This window comes from Leopardus geoffroyi, chromosome A2 (genome assembly GCF_018350155.1).
Source record: "Leopardus geoffroyi isolate Oge1 chromosome A2, O.geoffroyi_Oge1_pat1.0, whole genome shotgun sequence".
NCBI lineage: Eukaryota > Metazoa > Chordata > Mammalia > Carnivora > Felidae > Leopardus > Leopardus geoffroyi.
In genome coordinates this window covers 156743755-156771317 of record NC_059331.1, presented here as the reverse complement: position 1 = coordinate 156771317, position 27563 = coordinate 156743755, and the positions used below count along the sequence as shown (strand labels likewise).

The window sequence follows — 27563 nt, the reverse complement described above, 5'->3', positions numbered from 1 at the left end:
CCCAGGGCCTGAACATAATGCATTACAGAAGAGACCATCCTGTTCAAGTGTTCAAATCCTTTAAACTAAGAATCAAGAAATGAAGGATGACAGAACTTTAATGATTTGTCTAAGATAAAGAGTTCACTGGTGGCAGAACAAAGAAAAGATCCCAAAGTTCCCTGATGTTGGTCTAGTTCTATCCCCAAGGGAACAGGCTAAAACACTTAAATATACCTCGGGAACAGTACGTAGGCAGCACTAGCCTTGCAAATACCAATGGACTATTCTATCTATATTAAAAATAGAAGTATTTCACTGTTCACTCCAATATTTTGAAACAGTCCATGTCACCAGTTACATTAACAAAGTCCCTTTGGGGGCGTCTGAGTGGCTCAGTCAGGTAAGCGTCCAACTTTGGCTCAGGTCATGATCTCACAGTTCATGAGTTTGAGCCCTGCATCGGGCTCTGTGCTGCCAGCTCAGAGCCTGGAGCCTGCTTCAGATTCTGTGTCTCCCTCTCTCTCTCTGCTCCTCCCCTGCTTACACTCTGTCTCTCTCTCTCTCTCTCTCAAAAATAAATAAACATTAAGAAAAATTTAAAAAAGCAAAATCCCTATTGATTAGGGTAACTTACTCATGCAGAAGGGGCCTGGCCACCGTGTCCCCGCGGCTGTGGGCCCAATAGAAGAGGGTATAGAGGTAGGGTAACAGGGTGTAGCGGATGGTAAGGTAGTGCCTGGAGGAATTCAGCAGCAGGGAGGTAGCTCCAAAGGAGGCAGGATCCTGGGCCTGGGAGAAAGGAAAGGTTGCAATTATGATCCAGCTAAGAATGACAGAAGCAACTGGAGAACTCCAGACGCCATTCATCAGAACCAAGAGTTTTGTTCCTGAAAGACCCGGGGCCTAGGGTACAAGCTTCGCCTCTGAGCGGTACGGGTGGCAGGGGGAGATCACTTCACCAAGTAAGTGCCCTTCTTCACCTTGCAGCCTGTCCACCTCCATCACGCTCAGGACAGCTCTCGCAGCAGACTGCCTTTTCAATAGTTTTTAAGTAGTTCCCCCATTTGATTCTCATTACAAAATGAGCAATGTAGATTGAACGTACAGATGTTTGATAAAGACCTTCACAGGCTCGCCATCTCCCTGACTGCCACAGTGCAAATAGCAGAGTCTGTGACAGCAGGGCATTTTAATGGTGTATCTTCGGAGGTCCTGGTTAATTGCAAATTAGGCTAAGTGAAGCACCAGGGTAGGAGGTCGGCTCAACAGATGTCTTGGCGAGGATGCGGACAGACCCAGCTCTAATGTGTACCAAACTTATCGTGTCTCCTGGGAGCCTCACCTTGTAGCCTTGGCCATTGTGATTCCTGGAAAATGGATAAAACGCTCCCAGCTGCATCCACCGCCTGCAGAGCTCCTCAGGGGCATCCAATGCAAAGCCACATATGTCAGCACCAACCTGGAGGGACACACAGACAGAATGTACACCTCACTTCCATCATCCTGCTTCCCACTGAACTTTGCCAACTTTTACAGAGAAGGCTTATATAGTGTGATCTGAAATGGGTTACATCCCATGTCCACTCTTTACTGTCAGATCACTGTGGGTAAGCTACTCAACCCTTCTGTGCCTCAGCGTCCTCCCTGTGTTAAAGTGGCCGTTAATTAGCTACACAGAGTTTTATGAGATTCTGTAGTGTGGATACTGTAAGTAAAACAGTTGATATGCAACAGTTTTTTGATGAACAGAATGAGAAATACTGTTGATATTATTATTTTGACCACACCACTATCAGAATTAACTTTCCAAAGCCTAAATCGGGTTCCATCACTCACCTATTCAAAACTTGCCAGGGTCTCCATACAGCTGAGCTGGTGGCTCCTCAAAATTGGTTCTAACGTACCTTTCTAGCATCACTTACCACTCCAGTCCTACAAACCAATCCTTAGAGCCACATCAATTGCCCCCTTACTGCTCTGCCTCCTGTTTCTTTCTCAATCTGAAAATGACCTTCCCATTAGTCTGATAACATAAACCCACTTTTCAAGGGAAAACTCAAGGGCAACCTTTTGCATGAAGTTTCTCCTGACTCCCTTCCTTGACTCCCTGTTTCTTGTAATTTTGTCAGGATTAGTAAGTCTCTTTCTCAGGATCTCCCTCAACATTTAATTTATATGTCCCTAGCTTACCTATATACATATAAATTTATATAAACATACAAATATCCATAATTTAATATATATATAAAATATATGTAAAATTTGTAAACTTTCAGGGGAAATAGAAGGTGTTTCTGTTACTATATTTATGCTTTTCTCTCCACCTCACCATGCATATCTACCTTAATACCTTGCACACAGTAAGAGCTCCATAAATATATATGTTGAATTTAACTAAAAGATGTCAAGACCATCTCTAGGGACGTGGCAATGTCATGTTTTCTCATCTAGGTACTGGATACACAGATGTGTTCAGCTTGTAAAATTCATCAACTGTATACTTAAGTATATGTGTACTTTTTCGTGTATATTATACTTTGATAGAAAAATATTCCAATGATATCACTTCAAGGTTGCACTTTCTATCCTAATAAGACAGTGCAGGAAAGAATGTTGTAGTATCAGAGTCATACTGATGTAGATGAAGCCATTGTTCTCAAGACACTAAATCCCTGGGCCAGGAAGGGTAGGAGAGGTGAGCTTTACACTTTGAAAATTTTCTAGGATGAATCTTTCTGGGAATTGAGGTTGGGACGTGGACTCACCATTGGGATACCAAAAAGGTTGAACTCGAGCATGCCAGGGATAGACCACCGGAGATCATTCCAGGTGGCTGCGTTGTCTCCTAACCAATGGGCTGCAAACTTGCCAGATCCCGCAAAGGTCGAACGGGTTATAATGAAGCTTCTCTTATTAGGGAACACAGTCTTGACAGCTCTAGAAGGGGAGAAATGCTTAAGTAGTCAATGTGTGACCTTAGCGTGTCTCAACCTAGCAGATACAGTGATAATGCCGAGGATCTCAAAAGTTCATACCTCATTCTCTTTCAGCTCCTTCCTAGTAGGGTCAGAGTTGCTGTGGAAGTAGGCTGCACCTTTACGTATGTTTACACTTTGTTTTGCTTTGTCTTAAGGTGTTTTATGTACATTATTAAATCCATAACACCCAAGATTTTTTTTTTTTAATTTTTTTTTCAACGTTTATTTATTTTTGGGACAGAGAGACAGAGCACGAACGGGGGAGGGGCAGAGAGAGAGGGAGACACAGAATCGGAAACAGGCTCCAGGCTCTGAGCCATCAGCCCAGAGCCTGACGCGGGGCTCGAACTCCCGGACCGCGAGATCGTGACCTGGCTGAAGTCAGACGCCCAACCAACTGCACCACCCAGGCGCCCCTATAACACCCATGATTTTTAAAAGCAGCCTTGAAAAGGCTAGTAACTAGAGGTATACAATTTTTATGGAACAAAGGTGAAATCTAACTTTACATAGATGTATGTCCATGGATCTTTCGCACTGTGTGATTTTAAACATACACAAAAATGAATTTATGAACAGCCTTTTAGAACCTAAATTCTTTTAAAGTAGAAACACTTCACTCGTAATTTTGTAGTATAAAGACATTTTAAATGTATAGATGCATGTGTGTACTTTTATAAGTAACTATAAATATATATCATCTATATTTTAGAAGTCTATGCATATATTAAAAACTCACTCTATAATATTTTAAACATCTTTCAAGAAGGCTAAACTTATGCTATGACTTTGCTAATGACTGAATGTGGTTTCAGTCTGGCTTCCTGCTGCCATAGCTACAGTAAGTGCAGTCAATTCTCAGGACATTTCCCTCACTGTAGAATTTGAGTCTATACACAAAGGTGGACACAGCAATGTATAAGGATGCTAAGCCAGTATCTAAAACCCTGAGGCACATCCCCTCCTGTCTATACAGTGTGGCACAGAGGAAAACAGATGGACCTTGGACTCATGCAAAACTGAGTTTAAATTTTGCTTTTACAATGTATCAACTATTTGCCCTTGGTCAAGTAACCTCTCTTTATTTCTTCCAACCATTCATTCATTCATTTATTTATTCATCCATTCTCTCATTTTATACATTCCACAAATATTTATCAGATTTCTTCTTCCCTATGGGCCAGGTGGTTTCTTCATTCATTCAGTATTAATAACCATATTTATCTTTCAGAGTTTTTTTTTTTTTAATTTAAAAAAAAATTTTTTTTCCCAACGTTTATTTATTTTTGGGACAGAGAGAGACAGAGCATGAACAGGGGAGGGGCAGAGAGAGAGGGAGACACAGAATTGGAAACAGGCTCCAGGCTCTGAGCCATCAGCCCAGAGCCTGACGCGGGGCTCGAACTCACGGACCGCGAGATCGTGACCTGGCTGAAGTCGGACGCTTAACCGACTGCGCCACCCAGGCGCCCCTCTTTCAGAGTTTTTAAAAACAACACCCTGGCAGCTGGCACCTAACGAGATCAATAATTCATGGTGTATTGAGTCGTAGCAACAGGGGCCTTACTGTGTGGTGGCAATCGCCATGGAGTAGCCATACAGATTGTGGACATCGTACTGCTTGCCCCAGTGCTGCACTGCATCCATGCAGAGGCTCCTGCAGAACAGGTACCCATCCAGGATTCCTGGGGCAAAAGAGGGAGCAGTCAATGAGAGCCTGAGATGCATGTTCCCGGCTCCTTGACTACTGCAGAACCTGAAATGGTGGCACTCTGGGCGGGGCTTATTGTGGCCATCCTGTAAATGATCACACCGCTTCCTCACTACCAGAGGGTTATACATTTGCAGTGGTTTCTCTGATATATAAATAAATTGTGCCGATCCATGCACATTCTTCCACCCCGGGTGCTCATGTGACTACAGGCAGGCATCTGGAAGCCAGAGGATTCAATTAGATTTGAGACTGAATCTGAATTCTTCAAACCGAGCCAAATTATGTGGTTCGAGAACAGAAATATTGGATGAAAGAGTAAATTCATTGTTCACCCCTTGTCTTCAGACACGATAGTATAAAGGCTGACTCCCCAATCTCTTTCACGCACCCATTCTTTTCTCCTCCCATTGTACCATTCTGACTCTGATCCAAATTACCTTTGCATCTTAACTACTGCAATGGTTTCTTAATAGCTTATTTACTTCCGATCGACTGATCTTCTAATTCATACTCATACTAATGTCAGATTAATATTTCCAAAACCATTTGATTATCATATTTCCCTTAGACTAAAACATAAATAGTTTCTGTCACCAAAAGAATGAAGTGCTAACTCTGTAGCTCCCCCACCCAAGTTCCTGGCCCATCTGCCCCAATTTCCTATTTTTTTCTTTTTCTTTTTCTTTTTTCTTTTTTTGAAAGAGAGAGAGAGAGAGAGAGAGAGAGAGAGAGAGCGAGCTGGGGAGGGGCAAAGAGAGAGGGGGGAGAGAGAATCTTAAGCAGACTCTACACCCAGCTCAGAACTTGATCTCATGACAATGAGATCACAACCTAAGCCAAAATCAAGAGTCAGTCACTCAACCGACTGAGTCACCCAGATACCCCCATTTTCCCATTTTCTCACCAGATTGGAAGTATTCCTAAGACACTATAATGCTAGCACCTCATTCTTCCCTTAATCAAGATGAAATGTGTCTGTGAGCCTCTAGCTTTCTTCAAACTATGATAAATGCCATAATTCTGGGGCAATACCCTGAGCGATGGTGTTGTTCAAAGTTCCATCAGAGCTCACCAGTATCATATTCACTGACTCTGACTTTGACCTTCAAGGCCATGGGTTCTGGCTTTTTTTCATCCTTATGGTTCATGTCTGTTCTTCACACTCTTGAAGTCACCAAGCTTCACTGTCATCCACAGACCAAGCCCGGTTACCTGGTCTCTCTCTGCTAAGTCCTGATGACCTTCGGGCGTATGCACTCGAGAGCAACACAAACTAACCACTAGCCTCTGGCTTCTGCACTGTATCTTCTCTTGACCTTCCCCTAGAAACTGTAGGTGGAAAGCTCAGACTGTAGGTGGAAAGACTAGATGGCCCCCTTCAAATTTATACCTTATTCAGGAAAGCATGGAGTGCTTCAATTTTTCTTTCCTAATTTCCTGTATATATTACCCACATTAGCCCCTGCCTATGCAGATTTATGTCCAAACTCCCTTGCCAGGCTGTTCCTATCTATCCTTATGAATTAAAAATGCCAACTATGCATTGCCACTTTAATCACACTACCACCAAGACTTACTGGGAGTGAATGGGGGGTAATTTAGGTTGCTCGTGGAACATCCTGAAACAGAACCATCAACGAAGTTGGAAACTTCATTCATGTCCTACAAAACAAAGAACAAAACTACCACTAAGGAAAAGTAACTATGTGGTACTGATGTTTGCCTTCCCCTTTTTTTGAGGATTCAGAGAAATGATTCCAGATATTTTGTCTTTGAAGAGGTTCTTATGCACATGGAGGGAAATAGATGATCCTGTCTTCTCTACCCATTGAAGGCTTCACAGAGAAGGTTCTCAAAATCCCTTCAAAATGCTGTATGTCTATAATTACAAAAAAAAATGAAAAATTTCCAAAAACATTAGGCAAAAAAAGATTTCAATTTATATGATTCCATATATATCAACTTACACATTCTCTATATATCCAAATATAGTTACAAATGCACACACATGTCAATACGCGCACACACACACACACACACACAAATACCTATTTGGAGACAGTGAGGGGGCGAGCCTGTGCCAACAGATGGGCAAGTGAGCGGTCCGGGAAGACGCACACCAAAATGTCAATGATAGATGTCTTTGGCTGACAACATCTTAGAGGGTTTTTACTGTCATCTTTTTAGCATTCTGTATTGTTAGAATTTTCTACATTTCTCTTATAAATAGAAAAAAGTTTAGCTCTAGAGCTCCCCCAGTTTTGCTGAACATCTGCTGCTTTGCGTTTGGTTTCCTTTGGTATTATACATGACATTTGTCCTTACCACAGCCATAGTTTGGTCACGCACCCGGGTACCTTGGTTCTGGCCAATTTGTCCAACGTGTCCAAATGAAAGAGCCCCGAACTGGCAATCAAACAATCTGTGTACTTTGTGACAACGTAAGGCATCTATGACCTATTTTTACTTCATTCAGCTCATTCCTTTTTAAAAGAAGAGCTGGATTCAGAAAATAAAAAACAAATTTCTGAGTTTGCTTCCAGATCTAATGATCTGATTTAGGTCCTAAGCTACATGTTTTGGCAGGATTATTTACATACTAGGATTGGGAATATTAGAATTATTGCCATATGTGCTTTCCTTTCTTCCTATTCCCAGTATGTTCCTTGACTCAATGATATAGATACATGCCGTGTGAACATTAGTCACCAAATATTCAAAATATTAAGAACTCACAATCCAGATTCCGTCAAACTCCACTTGCTTGTAGAAAAGCTCAAATTCCTTTGCCCACCAAACAGCACAGTTGGGGTTGGTATAATCAGGAAACACAGTTTTTCCAGGCCAGACCTAGAGGAGAAAAAGAAAAACATTGATCAGAGTCAATTAAATGAATATAGAGTAAAATAGAGCACTTTGCAGAGATTCCTAATGTGGTCATGGCAATCACGGTGTCCAGGTACAGGTTCTTTCCAGTTAGGAATGTGAAGCACTCTGGATACTTAGAGTAAACATCAGGGGGATGTGATTGGTCACTTGTGGAAAAACACATTTTAAAAAATGGTTAAGCCCTTGGGGCGCCTTGGTGGCTCAGTCGGTTAAGTGTCTGACTTTGGCTCAGGTCATGATCTTGCAGTTTTTGGCTCAAGCCCCACATTGGGCTCTGTGCTGACAGCTCAGAGCCTGGAGCCTGCTTCGGATTTTGTGTGTCTCTCTCCGTCCCTCCCCCACTCACACACTCTCAGTCTCTCTCAAAAATAAATAAGAATTAAAAAATTATAATTAAATAAATAAATAATAAAAAATGGTTAAAACCTAAATGATTGAATCCATGGACCCAGCATCATCTATCTCATTAATCTTCACCTCTGACCTCTGCTTCACCATTCCCACTCACTTTGTCTAGGCCCAGGCCCGGGATGGTAAATGTGGGAGAGTCCCATTGAAATGTCAACTGAGCTGTTACAAGTTGTGGGTTTGCAGCATCAGTTCCTCTTCTGTATTCCCTGCTATCTGCTTTCTCTCTGACACAGGGTCAACAGAAGCAGTAGAAGAGAACCAGCAGGAAAAACAAAAACAAAAACAAAGTGACCCAGCAGAGGGGCACCTGGGTGGTTCAGTGGTTGAGCACCCAACTCTTGATTTTGGCCCAGGTCATGATCCCAGAGTCATGATCTATGCATCGGGCTCCACAGTGAGTGTGACACCTGTTCAAGATTCTTTCTCTCGGGAGGGGGATGGGGGAGGGAAATGGTACTGGGTGGCTTAGTTAGTTGAGCATCTGACTCTTGATTTTGGTTCAGGTCATGATTTCACAGTTCGTGTGTTCGAGCCCTGCATTGGGCTCCATGCTGGCAGCAAGAAGCCTGCCTGGGATTCTTTCTCTCCCTGTCTCTGCCTCTCCCCTGCTCATGTGTGCTCTAAATAAATAAATAAATAAATAAATAAACTTTAGAATAATTGAAAAAAAAAAAGATTCTCTCTCTCCCATGCTCTCACTCACATTCTCTCTCTAAAATAAAAAAAAAAAAGAAAAGAATTGAACCAACAGATAACACCCTTGTGAAAACATGGACGAGTAAAATTTGAGGCAGAGGTAGTCAAACTGGTGAAATACTACAAAGAAACAGAGTACAAAGTGGGATGAAATGGTTCCATTAGATCTGGCAGTTAGGAGGTATGTGGTGGTATCCATCAGGGCAGCACCAGTGACACGGAGGGGAGGACAGCCACCTGCAGTCAGCTGGAGAGGGAAGGGGTGTGAGGGTGAGGACAGGGTATTCAGTGTGCAGGCTATTGTTTAAAGGGACTTGGCTGTGAGGGGAATGCATGAGTGAGATGGCTGGTAGGTGTGTGGGGATGAGACGACAGCGGCAAGTTTATCCCCACCATGTGTATAAGGCATCTGAAAGCGTCCAACAAGACAACTACACACACACACACACACACACACACACACACACACACACACACACTGCCACAGCCCCTGTGCCAGCACCAGCCCCCATCTCCCCCATTCAATTACCTCCCCAATGAGCGGAGTCACCCCATCTGAAACATTCACCCATATCTTCGCATCTGAACCCCTGTCATACGGGCCATAGGGGTTGCTTGGGGAAGAGTTGTTGGAGATGGCTGGATCCTAAGAAGAGGAAAAATACAGTGAAGGACCCAGCTTCAAGCTTGAGGCACAGAAAGGAGGTTGGGAATTGGGGCGGGGGGGGGGAGCGGTGGAGAGGGAGGTGGATGTAACGACAAGGAAGAGCAAGCACCTGACCTGGAGGACAAAGAGGGCGGCACGTACCACAATGATGACCAATTTCTGTCCGTTATTGTGTAACTCCTTAACAAACTCAGGGAAGCCTTTAAAATTTACTGGGTCATAAGTGAAGTCCTTCCTCTCGTCCATATAATCAATATCAGCATGCTGAACATCCTGAAAGAATACACAAAGTCCACAACCTTGTGCTCAGGAATTTCCCTGTTCGAATGACTCAGTCCTATTATCATTGTTATTATCCACAATACACAATGACTCTGTGCTGTGCCCTGCACAGGGTTCTGGATCGGTCCCTGGCATCTAGGTGCTTTTCCTCCAATAGTAATTTCAAAAACAGAGGACCCATTGTTTTCCCTAAGACCTGACTCCCACCCCTGGAATCAGGTTAACTGCATCATCTGACCTTGCTGCCTGGCCCTCTGGCCTTAAAAGCCATTCTAACAAACAAGCCACAACAATTACAACAAATCAACTAAGGCTATCAAAAACATATCCATACCTAAATCCTACGCCATCCACAAGACAAGGGGGAAGAAGGGGCTGTCTGTCCCATGTCTCCCACATTGTACTGCCCCACATTTTGTTTCATTGCTTCTCTCGTAATTCAAGTTTTCTTTGGCACCTATTTTTTCCTAATTTGGCCTGTATGAAAATAGTGGAGCCGGGAATGAAATGGACTCTTGCTCTAGGACGTATGTATCTGGGGTTGGGGAGAGAGGAATGTTATTCCAGACACTACTGGGTTTTTCCCATTGCAAAACCTCACTCTTGAAAAACCTCACTCTCCATGATATACCAGATACATTCAGATGTGACCACCCAAAATATAAAAATATGCTATTATCATGTGTATGTACTATGCACTTTTGCTCACTTAAACTACGGAAAGAAATCCTTTGAGAATTCAAATAAAAACACATTCTATAAGTGTAGTCAATAGGGTAAGCATAGGACAGTTTTGCTAATAAAATGTTATAAGAAAAACAGAGACTGGGGTGCCTGGGTGGCTCAGTGGGTTAAGCATCTGACTTCGGCTCTGGTCACGATCTCGTGGTTTGTGAGTTCGAGCCCCCCCACATCAGGCTCTGTGCTGACATCGTGGAGCCTGCTTCAGATTCTGTGTCTCCCTCTCTCTCTACCCCTCCCCAGCTCGCACTCTCTCTCTCTCTCAAATATAAATAAACATCAAAAAAAAATTTTTTTAAAGAAAACAGAGACAAACATATTGCCTCCTAACTCCAAAATTGTGGTCTCTACTATTTCCTACCAAAAAGAACTAGTTCCTTAAAGGCATGGCTAGCCCAACAAAATGTACAGCCTCCTGAATATATAAAAATCTTTGTATTGTATATTTAAAAAAAAAAATTCAGGGGGAGACAGTATAAACAGTTGTGTTTATTCCCCAAGGGAATTCCTTTATTACTGGAAGATGTTTAAAGCCTTACTTACATAAGGGAGCTGTGCGGCACGGTTTCTTTCCACGACTTCTCTCATGTTCTGTAGGGTTCCATAATCATACCGACTGAGATGAAATCCAAGTGCCCAGTATGAGGGAAGGGCTGGCCGTCCAATGAGCTGATAGAAGTATGTGAAATAAAAGTTAGCAAATACTCTATTTTTCAAAAGTTTTATTTATTTTGAGAGAGAGAGAAAGTACAGGAACAAGAGAGGGGCAGCAAGAGAGGGAGAGAGAGAATCCCAAGTAGTCTTCATGTCTAGTGGGGAGCCCAATGCCCAGCTCAATCTCACCACCATGAGATCATGACCTGAGCCAAGATCAAGAGTCAGGTGCTTAACTGACTGAGCCACCCAGGCACCCCACAGATACTCTATTTTAAACAAAACTTTGTAAGCATTGATTGGGTGGCATAAGATGTATTCCATTTCCCAAGATACCATTTCCTAATGTTAGAATATTAGTCTATTTTCCTAGCCCCTTTTATAAATCATTGAAGGTAGGGTCAATTTGTAGTTGCAGATTTACAGCAGCGACTTATAATAGCAGATTTTTTGTGACTCGTGCTTGCCTATTAAATTTACTTTTCTTTGTACTATTTAGGATTTATTCCCTCAGTCATAATCATGATATCATAAGTTTACCTCTAGATATTCTTGAACAACTTGCTCTGGAGTATTTCCCAAAAACACATAGAAGTCGAGGATGCCTCCGATGGTGCGGTAAGTGACAGCTGGGGCGGGCTGGAGGGCAACCTCTTGCAAGATTAAAAGCGAAAAAAATAAATATTAGAATTTACTCTAGTTTTAATTACAAAGTTTTAGACTGAAGGATCCTCAATCATCTGAATATTAATAAAGTGAATCCAGTGCCTCAAATTTTGTATACAAAGAGGCACATTTCTGCTGATCGAGTCTGCCCTCACAGCACGGGAAAGGCAAAGCATTTGTTCTGAGAACAGATCTCAGTAATTGGTGATTAGAGTGTCTTCACTCCTTATGTCAGGACTCAGGCTTTCATGAAAAAGCAATCAATTTCTTGAAGGGGTCCAGATAAGCCACTGTAGCACAGAAGTTATTTCAAGCTGAAAACATTTGAGTTTCCAAAATCCCTTATCAACCAAAAAGCAGGGCTTCCAGAATAACTCGCTTGTCATAAATTCCCACCCCTGGAGAGACAAAACTTCGGCACCACACCCAAGCAGACATCGTCACAAGAATATTCTATCTTCCCACTAAGGGCTCATTATCTTTCCAAAAAGTCCTTTGGTTTTTCATAAGTGTCCTTTCTTCCCCTCCCATTTATGTATTAGGGTGGAATATAAGCCCCAAGTTCTAAACACCCCTCTGAGTTACTCTTGGCTGAGCATTCTTCTGTATTCCCATGTTGCACATGTAAATAAACTGTCTTTTCTCTTGCTAGCCCATCTCTTGTCACAGGCCCCCAAATACCACACTGATGAGGGCAAGAGGACAAGTTTTTCTTCTCTCACATTCACAGCTACAAAACACATTGCTCCCACCCCATGCCCCATCATCACTGCAGCTATGGAACCCAATTAGATACACTGAGGTACTAGCCTCAGTTAAGCTCACATCAAGCAAAAGCCAAGTTAAAAAAAAAAGTCAGAGATTATATTATAAATTCAAAATCCCTCTAAGCCCCAGTCACTGTTCTCAGAGGTGAAGTCTCCCCATAGCCTTGGTTTGCATTTAGGAATAAAAGAATAAAAACATTCAAGATCTACTGAAATGTACTCTTCGGTCACAAGAATAACTCACATGGAATATCTAGGATCCTGGGACCTTTCCCTTTAAGCCTCACTCAACTTGTTTTCTAGTTCCTTTCAACACCCTGAAATAACTGTACAATCCCTGCACTAACTCAGTCTATTCTTAGACTATTAGGTATCTTAGAATCATCTTAGGTCACCTAGAGTGGGTCTCAAACAATTGGTAGTAAAGGATCAGAGCTTTACTTTTTAATTTGCAATTCTTTGCAACCTGATGCTTTTGTTAAATAGCGTGAAAATTAACAGGAAAGGGTTCATGCATGCCCTTGGATGCTACAGCAATGTTTACTTTCCATTTCTAGACTCAGTTTGTGAATGAGCGGTGGGCCATGCTTTGAGCAGCTCTTATCCGGTCCATTGATTCAGTTGAGAAGAGGGTAGGGATCAATACCATCAACCCTGGAAAATCCTAACATATCTCCTCTTCCCATGTAGTGATTGATTCATGACCCCTGAGATGCACTGTTACTGGTACAAGCAGAAAAAAAGGTTGGGAACCAATGATCCAGTCTAAACCTTTAAAGATGGGGAAGCTAGCAGACTTCTTGGAGTCCTATGATGTTACAATGTTTTTTCTTAAACAAACTGATCTTACTGTGGATGACCTTGCCACTCCACTTCACCTTGCTATCTTTGGATTATCTAAATGAAATATTCACTGCTCAGTTGTAGCTCCCTTGTTAGGCCCTGCTACTGTCATCGTAGGCCCAGGGCAATTGGCTATTTCCTACCAGAGTTTATATCAACCACTATACTGGATGGAAGTCTAAAGAAGGAAAAAGAACAAATTGGTAGAAACTGCCTCTGAGTAGATTATAGAATAATAGGCTTAGTTGTTCTAACTCTATAATAGAAAAATATTCCAAAAGAGGCAACCGGATTCAGGAAAATCACAAGCTAGGAGAGAAAGCCTTATTTGTGGCTACCATACAACAACCGAGAATGAAATAGGGAAGAGACGATCAGAGAACATAGCCCCTGAGCTGTGGTTCAGCCATTCCTAAAGGGCTCCACTGCTCTTATCACAGGCCTGAAAATTGCTCTTATGCATTTTTTCATGAATATTCCCTTAATTTTTTACCCATGGCATTGCTATTCATCAGAAACAGTCCAAAGGACAATCCGCTGGCATCTTCAAGACACAGGAAGAATGTCTGTGTACCATACAAGTTAGTTCCATCCTGCAGAAAGAAAATGAAAAATAAAAAATTTACCATCTAACAATCTAAACCGCAAATGGCTGGAAATGACCTAAGAAATCAGTGTTAATCATGTGAGTAATTGACAGGGACCTCAAGGTCAAAGAAGAGACAAATCTTTTTTTTAAAACTTTGTTTTTTTAACGTTTATTTATTATTGAGAGACAGAGAGACACAGAGCGTGAGCAGAGGATGGGTAGAGACAGGGGGAGACACAGAATCTGAAGTAGGCTCCAGGCTCTGAGCTGTCAGCACAGAGCCTGACGTGGGGCTCGAACTCACAACCACCCAGGCACCCCAACAAATAAATCTTTAAAATATCAAGTTTAGGGGTGCCTGGGTGGCTCAGTGGGTTGAGCATTCAACTTCCACTCAGGTCATGATCGCACAGTCGCGAGTTCGAGTCCCACATTAAGCTCTGTGCTGACATCTCAGAGCCTGGATCCTGCTTCCAATTCTGTGTCTCCCACTCTCTCTGCCCCTCCCCGCTCATGCTGTGTTTCTCGCTCACACACAAATAAATAAAGATTAAAAAAATAATAATAATAAAATAAAATATCAAGTCTACATTTAGTTGATGTCAGCCAAGTGAATTATAGTTCTTTTATTGAATGAGCCAGCTATGACCATTTACCTAGTAGAAATGTGAAAGCCTGTGATATCTGTTAAAATGTGGGAGAACAAGAACTTGGAAGCTGTAGTTCAAAAGGTCTCTTCTCTCAAAGAGGCTTAACCTAACCACATTTGCAAAAGCTCCATCAAGCCTTAATACGAATCAAACATCTTTCTAACATGCAACTAGATCGAGCTCTACTCAAGATAGCTGGTCTTCCAGTCTTCAGAACAGTAGACTTGAGAACTTAAGCTGATTTTCTAAGACTTTAGAACAGTAGTTCTCAACCTGGGCTGCATCCTAGCCCAGTTAAAACAGAGTTACTGTGGGTGGAGAGTTTGTTAAATGTCTCCAGGTGATTCCAATATGTAGTCATGCTTGAAATCACTGCTCTAGAAAAGCAGTTCTCAAAATTTGGTGTGCATAGAAATTACATTGGGAGCACCTGGGTGGCTCAGTCAGTTAAAGTGTCCAACTTTGGTTCAGGTCATGATCTCGTGGTTTGTGAGTTTGAGCCCTGCATCGGGCTCTGTGCTGACGCTCAGAGCCTGGAGCCTGCTTTGGATTCTATGTCTTTCTCTTTCTCTCTCTCTCTGCCCCTCCCCAGCTTGTGCTCTTTCTCTCTCTCTCAAAAATAAACATTAAAAAAATTTGAAAGAAATTACATATGAATGTTAGTTAAATGCAGTTTTTTGTTTCTTGTTTTTTGTTTTTTAGAGAGAGGTAGAAAGAGTGCACATGCAGGAGCGGGGGGGGGGGGGGAGGGGGGGGAAGAGGGAGAGAGGAAGAAAGAGAATCCAAAGCAGGCTCCACACTCAGCACAGAGACCAACACAGGGCTCGATCCCATGACTCTGGGATCATGACCTGAGCCTAAATCAAGAGTCAGATGCTCAACCAACTGAGCCACCCAGATACGCCTAAATGCAGATTCTAATTCAATAGATGGAAGAGGGAGCTTAGAGCCCACATTTCTCACATGGTGATGCCCATTTGAGTAGCAAGGATCTGAGGGTCTTCATCAGATAACCATCACCAGTCATTCACAGATGGGTGAGCTGCTTTGACTCATCACCTTTTCTGTCCTTCTGATAGGCATGCGGTAGTACAAGGGCATGGGCTTTCCATTAGACGGGCCAGGGATGAGATCCTATTTCTGTTACTTCAAACTTTTTTTTAAACATTGGGCTATTTCTGAGCCTCAGTTTCTCACCTGTTAAATGGAATAAACTAGACGTATGTTTTTAGAGTTCTTTCGGTAAATAGAGATGCTATATAGCAAGAATCACTTAATCAATCATTTCAATGATCTCCTTTATCCAGACTGTTCTAGAGACTCTGTACCTATAAATTCCTTTAATTCCTATCACAACCCTATGAGGGGAGTATATTCCTCCCATTTTATAGATGAGAAACTGAGGACCCGTACAGGTAACTTGCCCGGAACCACATAACTGGTGAGCGTCAGGCAGTGTCAAAATGCAAACCTCAACAGCCTCACCCCAGAGTCTCACTCAACTATCATCCTACACTGCTAGCAGTGACTGTCAAGGATGAGTCTATGACCTTCAGTGCAGAGGGGGCCATCCTGAGGGCTTACCCCATTGGGGATTGTGTCTCTGGCAAACATGGACCAGGTCTTCCAATTCATGTCATGCCGGTACTGTCGGTGCACCTGTTCTCCCAGACCATACACGTTAGGACTGGGCAGTCGGGCGGAGAACTGCAGGAACTGATCGGCAAACAGGAGGGGTCCGATGCTTGAGTCCAACCTAGACGTCGATGCAAAATGCAGGGACAGGTGGGCAAGTGGAGTGGAAAGGACACGACCTCTTAGAAAAGTGTCCTCTATGTTTTGATGACTCAATATCCTCTATTTAACTGGCCCCATTTGCCCTTCTGTGATTTTTTCCCATAGATGCCAAGAGATCAGGACTTCTTTTTCCCTTAGACACCCTACTGCGTGACCAAAATACTATTCTTACATTATAATAGATGTTCCGTAAATAGTTACTGGTGGACACATGGTCAGATGGATGGAGGAAAGGGGGAAATAAAGAGGAAAAACTGAGCACACAGCAGGAAAAATGGAAAAAAGGACACAGCCCAGTGCCTGGCCTATAATAAGTGCTTAGTAATAACCACAACAACAAGAAAAGAAGGGAGGAGGAGGAGGAAGAGGTGGAGGAGGGGGAGGAGAGAGGAAGGCAGACAAAAGTATACATTTGGAGACAGTCTGTTCACCAACAGTGGGCTTACAACCTTCAGGAATGTGAAATGCATGTACCCTTCTTCCTCAGGCTTGCAAACCTCCCTCGCCCCGTCCTTCCTACTCTGATCCCCAGAAGGTTTTCAAAACTTACAGGACACGATTATTGCTTCTTCTGATCACTTTGATGCTGAATGGCTGTTTGGAGACAACAACCTCATAGGTCAAAGGAGAAGCAGCATTTCCTTTGAAGGGTTGCACATGTTCATGGGGCACTTCGTACCTGCCCTTGCTTTGGTCGGTCAACTGGCCAGAGACATGAAGGAAAAGAAAGTCAAAATGGAAACTTCTCAGTATTTCCAAGACAGAAGACTCCCTACCAACAGCAGTGCTCCCCAATGTCTATGCTCACAGTACTGAACTCAGGAACTGATCCAAATGGCATTATGTCTGAGGTAGATGTACCCATTATATTACCAAGTCAAATGGTTAACACTTGGGCAGAAGTTAGTCTTTTGGTAGAAATACACATTGTAAGTCTACAGAGAAGGACTATCTCTAGAGTTTGCACAGCTGTGATAATTCTTTCCTTTTTCCCTCCTGAATACACTTCACATGGTCTCAAGGACACGTATATGAAAGCCAAGTTTTACCAGTTGACTCTATAAAATATATTCAAGAGGCAGTCACACTGAAGGAAGGCAACAGATGCCTTCAACATAGAGGTACTAGGTAAGAATAATGTCAGTAGAGAAAAAAACCTCCATTAGCAGCATTGCCTATTTTGTAGTAACTGTGGCCATCAGGTAGAGAACAAGAACATTTCAAAAAGATGTTTAAAGAATAAAGAAATCACAACCTTAAAGTGGAAACGGTTGGCTGTCTGGTATTCTGCTGTGAGAAGGACATTGTTGACATCATTTCCAAACAGAGATGGAGAAGGCAACCTGTTCAACTGGGCTGTGAATCCTAGTATGTAGAGGGGAAAAGGTTTACATAGCTGTCTGTGTAAACTAGCAAACAATAGCTAATACAAATTAAGCTTTATGTCAAACGGACTGTCGGCCTTTTTTTCTTAAAAAAGGGAAAAGATAGGTATACACCTGTTATACGCACATAGTACCTTGGGCCAGATTGTGAATCTGGGTACTGTCACTTCCCTCTAAAACTCATGCCTCTCTTACAAAATCTGCTTGAAATCTCCCATGCAAAGGCCTAATTCTCTTTCAATCAGTCCATCAGCCATTCTGTGTTAATCATATACCCTTTGCACACTGGGCCTTCGATTTGTATATATATACTCTGTTCATTCTCAGTTATTCTCATGTTACATTACATTATACATTACATTCTACAGGTGATCATATACACTGATGCCATGTCCCAGGTTCTGTGATAAGGTAGGTGATAATTGAGACCTTATTAGTAAAGGCCATCAGGCCAAGAGCCTTGGAGGGGCAACGTGCCCCTACCTTTATGCTAAGAGCCTCCCCAAAGTAGTCACCCTCTGTTAACCTCCAGAATGTTCATTAGTATCCCTACATTTTAGGGTGGGAGAAAGAAGAGAAGGTGTTTAGTTCATAAATATTGACATTGACATAAAATGTGTATGAAATTGGAATTGTTTCCATATCAGCAAAATCATGTTATATTAGAGTTGCAAGCAGTCTCAGAGGTTACTAAGTTCAAACCCCTCTCTTTAAAAGTTAGAAACTTGGGGGTGCCTGGGTGGCTTAGTCCATTAAGCGTCTGACTCTTGATTTTTGGCTCAGGTCATGATCTCGCAGTTCATGGTTTCAAGCCCTATGTCTGTCTCTGTACTGGCAGTGCGGAGCCTGCTTGGAATTCTCTCTCCCTCTCTCTGCCCCTTCCCACTCGTGCTGTCTCTGTCTCTAAACAAACAAACAAACAAACAAACTTTAAAAGTTAGAAACTTGGGGGCCAAAGAGCTCACAATGTTTGTACAAGGTTACCAAGGGACATAAAGGTAGAGCCAGGAATAGAACATGCCTTCTAACTCCCAAGAATGGATTTTTTTTCTTGATGCCGAAAGAGATCGTCGCTCTTGCCTTAGAGTAGTGCCCACCTTCTGTCACCTGCAGTCGTGTGGCTGTGCAGGGTGATACTCTGCATGCTACTAAGGCTTTCCTTTGCTGCAAACAGAGCCAACCTCCAGAGGATCTGGAGCTCCTGCCTCATTGTCTGGCTTACCTGCATTTGTTTTTACAAGGTCACCCTCCATTTGATAACCATGGCTTTTAGAATAGTAGCACCAGGGCACACTTATGGTCCCCTGCGGTCTCCAGCAGCACCCACGCTGATCACATGTGGCCTAAAATAAGAGATTTGTCAAGTAATTTATAGAACATTATCACTTACAAATAAAATTTGAGCTTGTGGTATCATTAACCTCGTTTTACAATGATATTTAGAGACATTGTGCCATATCTCAGTCAATGCACACCTTGTACTCAAAGACTAATTTTTATGGCCAATGTCCTATCCTGCTAGTGTTATTATATAATGATATAGGGAATGCAATGCAGTCCCATATCTGCCATCACAACAAAACTGATAAATTTATTTAAATATCCTAAACTACAATATAGGTATATCACCAGTAACCCAAAATTACAAATGAAGCTTCATTTATACTGGTTTTGTTTTTTCAGAAAAAGGACCTTGCTTTATTCAGAAGCTTTGAAATCAAATCAGTTTTCTCTGACTTTTAAACACATCTATTGTGTGTGTGTGTGTGTGTGTGTGTGTGTGTGTGATGTATATGGATAGAAAGATAGATAATAGATAGATAGATAGATAGATAATCTCTCAACATCCCCAAAGGTAGAAAGTAATTGTTCCTTGAAACCCAAATACAGTCTAATTTTTAGTTAAGAAAAGTGCCTGCCTTATACCACAATTAAAGACAGAATCCAGTGGAGACTAAAATGAATACAATCCCTTTCTCACTTCAACTAATTTATTTGAGAGAAGCAACCAAGTTAACTATAAACAAGTACAAAGAAACCTCTTCCTCTTGAGTGTGAACTAGACCTAGTGACTTGTAACTAATAGAATAACACAAAAATAATGGGATATTGCTTCTAATATTAGATTACAGAAAGATGATGTCTCCTGTCTTGCTTGCTCTCTTTCCCTTGCTCTACTGGAGCCCTCACTCTGGGGAGGCGAGATGTATTGTGGATGGAACCACACGGGAAGGAACTAAGGGAGGTCTCTGGCCAATGGCCTGCTAGGAACTGAGGTTCTCATCCAGCAACACTGGAGGATCTCAATCCTTCCAACAATCACATGAATGAGCCTGAAAAGTATTACACCACAGCCCCAGCAGACACCTTGATTGCAGTCTTCTAAAAGACTTTGAGCCAAAGGCACTCAGCCACATCAAAGCCAGATTTGTGACCATAAAAAAATGTGAGAAAAGATTGTTTTTGTGTTAAGCCATTAAATTTGGGGATAATGTCACAAAGCAATAAATAACTAATACATCCCGCTACACAGATTTTACAGATGAGGAACCTCAGACAGACAGAGGTTCACAGAGGTGAACCGACCTGCCAAAGGTTACTTAGTTAGCTATTGAGAAGGCAAGGACCAAAACTTAGTTCTCTGGTATCCGTTGCCTTTTTCCTATACTCCGGGTTGAGTTTCTGTTAAGCACGTTGCCAGGAGGACATGGCCATGCTTTGCAAATGATAAGACAAAAAGCACTTGCTTAGATATATGAACAATTAGATCTAATCACATGCTAATTTTTTAAGTGTATTTATTTACTTTTGAGAGAAAGACAGAGTGTGGGGGAGGGGCAGAGAGAGGGAGACGGAGGGTCGGCAGCGAGCTCTGCGCTGACCACAGAGAGCCCAACTCAGTGCTTGAACCCAGGAACCATGAGATCATAACCTTAGCAGAAGTTGGATGCTTAACCAACTGAGCCACCCAGGAGTCCCCAGGCTTATTTTTATGTGGATACCAATTTAAGGAAGGGAAAATGGTGTCTATCTGCAGACAGTATGCTATGGGATCGGGTTTCACTGCAAACCCAACTTCCATCAATAGTTTTTGTTTTTTCCTTTCCAAGTCCACTCAGATGAAGCCTCGGTGCATCAGGAAAAGAGAAAGGTGCTGAAAAGGGCGTTAAACAGAATGGTTTTTGCATGCTTCCCAGCGCTTAATAACGTCTTCATTGAACTGGAAAGGGTAAAGATCAAAGAATTGGCTGCAGTAGCCAGAAAAGTGAACAGTCTCTGTTGGCCAACTTGAAAATGGCAGTTCCTGCAGTGGAACCAAGCAGTCACGAGAAGCAGAAAGAGAAGCCTGATGCACATAAATAAGAGAGTAGAAAGGATGTAAAACCTCGGAAAATAGTTGTAAAGAGAAGCTATGAAAACTGATGATGTGAATAGGATTGAAGAACCCTAAAAAGAAGAATTAGATCAAAGACACGAATGTCCTTTAACTTGGATGTGAGGATTTAAGTTTAAGAGGCACTGACAAAATAATAAAACACGTGTAACTTCCAATACAGAATTTAAAGCTCAGGGGAAAAAAATCCTCGATGCAAAAACTAAGGAAAGAAAACATGCAGGTGGGGGGTGGGGTGGGGAACGGGTAGGGAGCAGGACAGAGAGAAACAGAACCAATGCAAAACACAAAATGAGACCTTAGGAAAAAATGGGTTAGGTCAAATATCATGTGTTTTAAAAACTTAACTTAAAAGACAAAAATAGATTAAATTTACAGAAATAAATTCAGCGATGACTGCTTAGAAATCAATTCAGCTGAAATGCCACACCTAAAATTTAAGCTCACAAAAGTACATAAAAGAGGCAGAAATAGGTTATGTGAGTAGGATGCTAACCAAAAGCTAGTGTCACTTTAGCAACACCTGACAAATAGGCCTCAAGTAAAATTGCACCATTAGGGAGACAGAGTCACTAAATAATGACAAAAGGCTCCAGGGAGATATGACATCACAAACTTGATATGCGCAGAAGTTTTTTCACATATTTACAGAACATATGTACAGAAAGGTTTTAAAGACTCTAACGAGGCAAAACTGAAGAAGATAGTACAAGATGGAATATTTTTAAAGAGCCTCCTCAGTAATTAATGGACAAAGTACACAAAAAAAGTAAAGATGTTTCCACTTATTTTGCTTTTTACATGATGGATATATACAGGCTCCTGTACCAACACGAAGAGAACTGAGGTTGACTCAGAGATGGTGAGAAACCAGATGCTGAGGACTGTTTAAGACCGGATCAAGCTCTGCTCTACCCAAGTCCTCACTGAGGTGTCCCCCAAACTCGATGTTTCTTAACAATTAAAAGAGTGAGCGAATGGAGCGCCCAGGTGGCTCCATCAGTTAAGCATCTGACTTTGGCTCAGGTCATGATCTCACCGTTTGTGAGTTTGAGCCCCACATCGGGATCTCTGCTGGCAGCACAGAGCTTGCACTTCAGGTCCTCTGCCCACCCCCCGCCCCTCCCCTCCTCAAAAATAAATAAACATAAAAAAGTAGTCTTTAAAAAAAAGCAAGAAAAGAAACAAAGAAGGAGATATTTTACACCTAATTTAGACATGAAAGAAAAAGGAAAACTAGGGCCCAGCTGTATCCATAAACACAAATGCAAAAGCCTAAAAGAAAAAGGACACACAGCATTAAAAACAGAACTTAGCAATATATTAAGTAATGACCAAGTAGTGTTCCTTCTAGAAATACACAGATCTTTTGATATTAGAAAATCCACTTTTGTAATTCACCACAATAACTTATTAAAGAAAGTACACCTTATAGTCATTTACATTCACCAGCTCTTCATGATAAAATTCTTAGCAAACTGGAGTAAAAAGTAACTTCCTCAGTTGGATAATGGGTATCTATCAAAAAACTACAATAAGCATGTTACTAAATGGGAAAATGTCAGAAACGTTCCCGTTAAAAAAAAAAATATTAGGTGACTTCTAGAATTAAAAGTATATTGAAGGTCTCAACAACACAATAGGCCAAGAAAAAAAAGACACTTTGTAAGGTGGAAAAGAAGAAACCCAAGGGGCACCTGGGTGGCTCAGTCAGTTAAGCTCCCAACTTTGGCTCAAGTCATGATTTCATGGTTCATGGGTTCGAGCCCTACCTTGGGCTCTGTGCTGACAGCTCAGAGTCTGGCCTGCTTCGGATTCTGTTTCTCCCTTTCTCTCTCTTTCCCCATCCCCTGCTCATGCTCTGTCTCTGTCTCTCTCTCTCTCAAAAATAAACATAAAAGAATTAAAAAAAAAAAAGAATAAAGCCAAATTATCATGATTTCCAGACATAATACTGACTAGGTAGCATTTTTTTTCCTCTGAGACTCACGGATGGGTCTCCTGGAGCTCATTCTCTCCCAAAATGTCTCCCAAGAGTACTCCATGTGGTTTCACAAATAGATTCCTAGGATTCCCTCTCGTTATTGGGAATGAGAAACAAGGGGGTCTACAACAAAGAATCATCTGAAGGGAAATCTACTATTAGTTCTTTATAAGTAACCCTGGGGGAGAGAAAGAGATAGGAGCGATAAAATGGTACAGCAATGGCCTCAACACTGGAAGCTTCTGCTAGTCTGGTGTCATATTCATAATTTCATAATTTCTTTCCTCCATACAGCCATATACTTCCCTTTAATTTGTACATTATACAAATACATCATTATCCATAGACTCGGCCTGTCAACAACAGTGCGGAGCAGCATATTGTCACGAGGATACTTAAAACATGCAACAAAATACCAAAGATATACCTCCTATGAAAAAACAGACCATTGAAAATACTCCCAGAGCATTTTTCTCCAGCTGAGCTAAAGAGGAGTGGGCCAAGAAATGAATGCCAAGGTCATGGATTATTTTGGTTGAGCACAATATATAGAAAAAGGCAAAGTTCATTTTATTGAGCTATAATCTTGATACCCCAGAATTTGTTAAAAGTTTTTATAATAAAACACCAAAGAAACATTCCTGAGGCAGTAATGACATCCAAAGTTCAAGAACCAATGACAAGCTGGGGTGTTGTAGGAGAGGGAACGGACTTAGGAGGCCTTCGTCTTCTAGTGGGCTTCCGAGCAATGAGGCTTCTAGCACAGTGTAACGGGGTCGAGTGAATGGGTGTGGGTCAACTTTCTGCGAACGTAGTGTGCCAAACATCCTGCTTAGGTGCAGCCTATCTAGCTCACAACTTCCCATTCCTATGAACAAAGCAGCACATTCATGGTCCTCTCTCATCAAGCTCTACTCTACCTTCCAGTCTCAGGCATTATCTTCTCCCTGGCACCCACCCCGTATCTCGGCCATACTGGACCATTTGATATGCCACGTGTGTGCCCCACAATTTCCTCTTCCGTTACTTTGTTTACATGCCTCTTCTATCTCGAATTCACTTTGCCTTCCTCCCACGTGTGTCAAAATCTTACTCATCTTTAATTCCATATTGTCACCTTCTCCTTTATAATAATCTATTCTATTCCGTGGTCCTCATCATATTTCTTTTGTATCTTATGATCTGTTGTTTTATATTCCAGTTATTTATTTACGCGGCTTCTCTCTTCGACAAGAACGCATGAGAAGAAAAATATTTAGTTTAATTGAACCTATCACCCAAATGCTGAACTTTATGACACGTGGCCCTCTACCAGAGTGCTCTGGTTCTTCTTTATCCCTGATATCTTCTTTTTCCTTTATTCCTGCATTTTACATTTTTTTCTTTGTTTCTCATGACATGATTCCATTCAGCCTGAAGTGGTTCGTGGCTCCCAGCTACTGTATATCATGTCAAAACTCAACTTCCTCTATCTGAGTTCCAAGGTCTTCTAAAATTTAAATCAGCCTTTTCTGTTCAGCTTCATTTCTTCCTACTCCCAGCAGGCAACTCTCTTCACTAATCCAAGAGAAGGTCAAGGTCATTTCAGCCAGGGCAAGATGCCAGATGAAGGGGACTGAACACTATGATAGTCTTGGTAAGGGAGGTTGGCCTAACTGGAATTATTTCCTACCTTAGCAGGCTTGCTGTCCAGGCTGCTGCCCTTCAGTGCTGTGACAGCTGGGCAGAACATTGCATTGTCCTGTCCAGGGGATCTCCTGATCCTGAGCTATCTACCAGATTGGATCTCTCTCTTGCCTTCAACACAGCATCTGGACTTCCTGACTAGTTTTATCCCATCACTCCGCTCCAATCTTAGACATCTTCTCTAGGCCAAGCTACTTATCTGGCTCTGGTTCCCTTCTCTGCCTTAACTTCCCACTCCCCTCAACCCCAGTCCATCACATCTTATGGCTGATCTCGTCGGTTTCTATGCTGTGTTGCTTCTCACTGACTCAGCATCTACGCCCAATCAGTCAACACCAAAGGCTCAAGTTGTAACAATTCCCACTTTCCATAGTTCCCATGTACGTGACTTTGCCATGTTATAGGCTGAATTATGTCGTCAAAAAAGACACGTTGGAGTCCTGATCCTTACTACTTCATCTTGTGACCTTATTTGGAAATAGGATTGTTGCGGATGTAATTAGTTAAGGTGAGATCATATTGGAGTAGATTAAGCTCTTAATCCAATATGCCAAGTATTTTTGAAATGGGAAATTTGAGCACAGACACACACACAGGGAGAAGCCATGTGAAGACAGAGACAGAATTGGAGTGATGTAGTTACAAGCCAAGGAATGCTAAGGATTGACCACCACCACCAGAGGCTAGGAGACAGGCACGGACAGCTTCTTCCTGAGAGCCCTCAAAAGGAACCAACCTTGCCAGCATCTTGACTTGGGACTTCTAGCCTCCAGAAGTGTGAGAGAAAAAAAATAGAAAAGAAAAATGTCTTTTGGTACTAGGACTTTCAGATAAACCAAAACAACCATTCTCAAGAGCATCATAGATTATCCCAGTGTACAAACAACAGGATGGCTGGACAGACATACGTGAGAGTGCCACATGCCCAGGCATCACATGCAGCGGGCATCCTATCTGTGTCCGATACAAATGTGCCGTTTGACATCAGTGGACTTCATTCAGATGGCTGCATTTGGCTGTCATTCATTCTCAATGTGAAAAGCGACTGACGCAGTGTATACAATGAATTTTATAATCATAATATTCAACAGGACTTCAGCAGATGATCAAGAAATACTGCCCCAAGGTAAATACTGAGATGCCAGCACTATCTTACCCTGGTATTTGTTTTCAGCCATCCCAAACATGGCTCTTAAAACTTGGTCCTTATTTTAAATAATGTTTTACGGGGCGCCTGGGTGGCGCAGTCGGTTAAGCGTCCGACTTCAGCCAGGTCACGATCTCGCGGTCCGTGAGTTCGAGCCCCGCGTCGGGCTCTGGGCTGATGGCTCAGAGCCTGGAGCCTGTTTCCGATTCTGTGTCTCCCTCTCTCTCTGCCCCTCCCCCGTTCATGCTCTGTCTCTCTCTGTCCCAAAAATAAACGTTGAAAAAAAAAATTAAAAAAAAAATAATAATGTTTTACGCATGTGTATGACTTTTTATTGTAGATCCTAGATAACCTTTCGGAATCATGACAGGAGAAAGAGAGACAGAGAAAAGGCGAGAAACAGAGGCAGTAAGAGAGAGAGAGAGAGAGAGCCAGTGACCAAGTAGTGCTGCCCAGAAAAAAGACAAATCTATTTTTAGTATAAATAAGTCCCAAATCTTGCATGGGACATCCTTATACAAAAAATGCATTCATGGTTTATCTGAAATTCATATTTAACTTAATCTGTCAACACAAAGGAATTTTCTAGCTCTTCCTCTCCCAAAGCTGTACGGCCATACAAGCATGGATACAGGATTCATTTGCCTGAGGCACCAGTAGCTACAATGTAAGCAATTCTCTGCGAGCGACACACAGATAACGAGCAAACAAAACAACAAAAATAAACAACAACAGAAACTACCCACTGGCATAAACTCTTAAGTGCAAACAAGATCCATAATTCAAACCTTTGTTGGTGGCTGGTCAGGGATGCAGTTTATCCGTTCCACTTCATTGACCACTGGGCACTCAGCAGAACCCGGGGTGGTACTCGTTGTCCCAGGATCTGGGATATCCCACAAACAAACATAAAATGACCATCAGACAGACCTAATATCACAGGCATTCAGTATCGTCACAGTTCTCAACGCCTCCAATGGTATGAACTCCGCTACTGATTGGGCTTCACGTCGATGTCCTTGGAATGTACACTTTCACTTTAGAAAGCTTCATTTTGTTCTAGCTGACTGTATTTACTAAGAACCAAATCCACCTTCTGCAGTCTGGGAGTTAGGAGGCTATAGCCTGTGGGCCAAATCAGGTCACAGCCTGATTTTTAAATAAAGTATTGCTGCAACACAACCACACCCATTTTTTAATGTATCATCTCTATCTGCTTTTGAGCTACCATGGCAAAATTAAGTAGTTTTGGCAGAGACCGTATGGCCTGCAAAATCTAAAGTATTAAGTATCTGCCCCTGAACAGAAACATCTGCAGACTGCTCTGGTCCTTTATTTTCACCCCCAGCGGCTGTGCAAACAATAGGTTTGCACACAGGACATGTCCAGTGTATGTGGTTGTCTTGAATGTCACTGCCCTAATCATCATAACCTCAATACTGGTGGCTCAGTCAATGGGTGTTCATTCCCTCAACAGAGAATACTTCTGAGTGGTGACATACTTCTGTAAATATAAAAGCCTCCTATGACAAAAAATGTAAAGGGAGGCCACCAATCTAAAAACTGGCAGTTAGGATCTGCCCAAGTGCCTTGATTCAGATTTAAAACTCAGTCAAATAAAAAAAGACACACTTATTGCAT

At 42.1% G+C, this 27563-nt stretch overlaps 1 protein-coding gene across 4 annotated transcripts in view; it reads right to left on the bottom strand.

Annotated features, from left to right (window-relative positions):
* Positions 1–27563, bottom strand: part of MGAM (maltase-glucoamylase) — a 97527-nt gene that overhangs the window by 47591 nt on the left and 22373 nt on the right. For all 4 annotated transcript variants that reach the window (XM_045495947.1, XM_045495946.1, XM_045495944.1 and 1 more), the window contains exons 3-18: positions 26711–26808; positions 18934–19054; positions 17582–17691; positions 16877–17028; positions 16114–16285; positions 13784–13883; positions 11555–11667; positions 10904–11029; positions 9479–9610; positions 9200–9316; positions 7411–7524; positions 6252–6336; positions 4528–4645; positions 2748–2919; positions 1325–1441; positions 617–771 (exon numbers count right to left, since the gene is read on the bottom strand). In XM_045495947.1, coding sequence (XP_045351903.1) covers positions 617–771; positions 1325–1441; positions 2748–2919; positions 4528–4645; positions 6252–6336; positions 7411–7524; positions 9200–9316; positions 9479–9610; positions 10904–11029; positions 11555–11667; positions 13784–13883; positions 16114–16285; positions 16877–17028; positions 17582–17691; positions 18934–19054; positions 26711–26808 — 2002 coding nt within the window. The remainder of the gene's footprint in view (positions 1–616; positions 772–1324; positions 1442–2747; positions 2920–4527; positions 4646–6251; positions 6337–7410; positions 7525–9199; positions 9317–9478; positions 9611–10903; positions 11030–11554; positions 11668–13783; positions 13884–16113; positions 16286–16876; positions 17029–17581; positions 17692–18933; positions 19055–26710; positions 26809–27563) is intronic.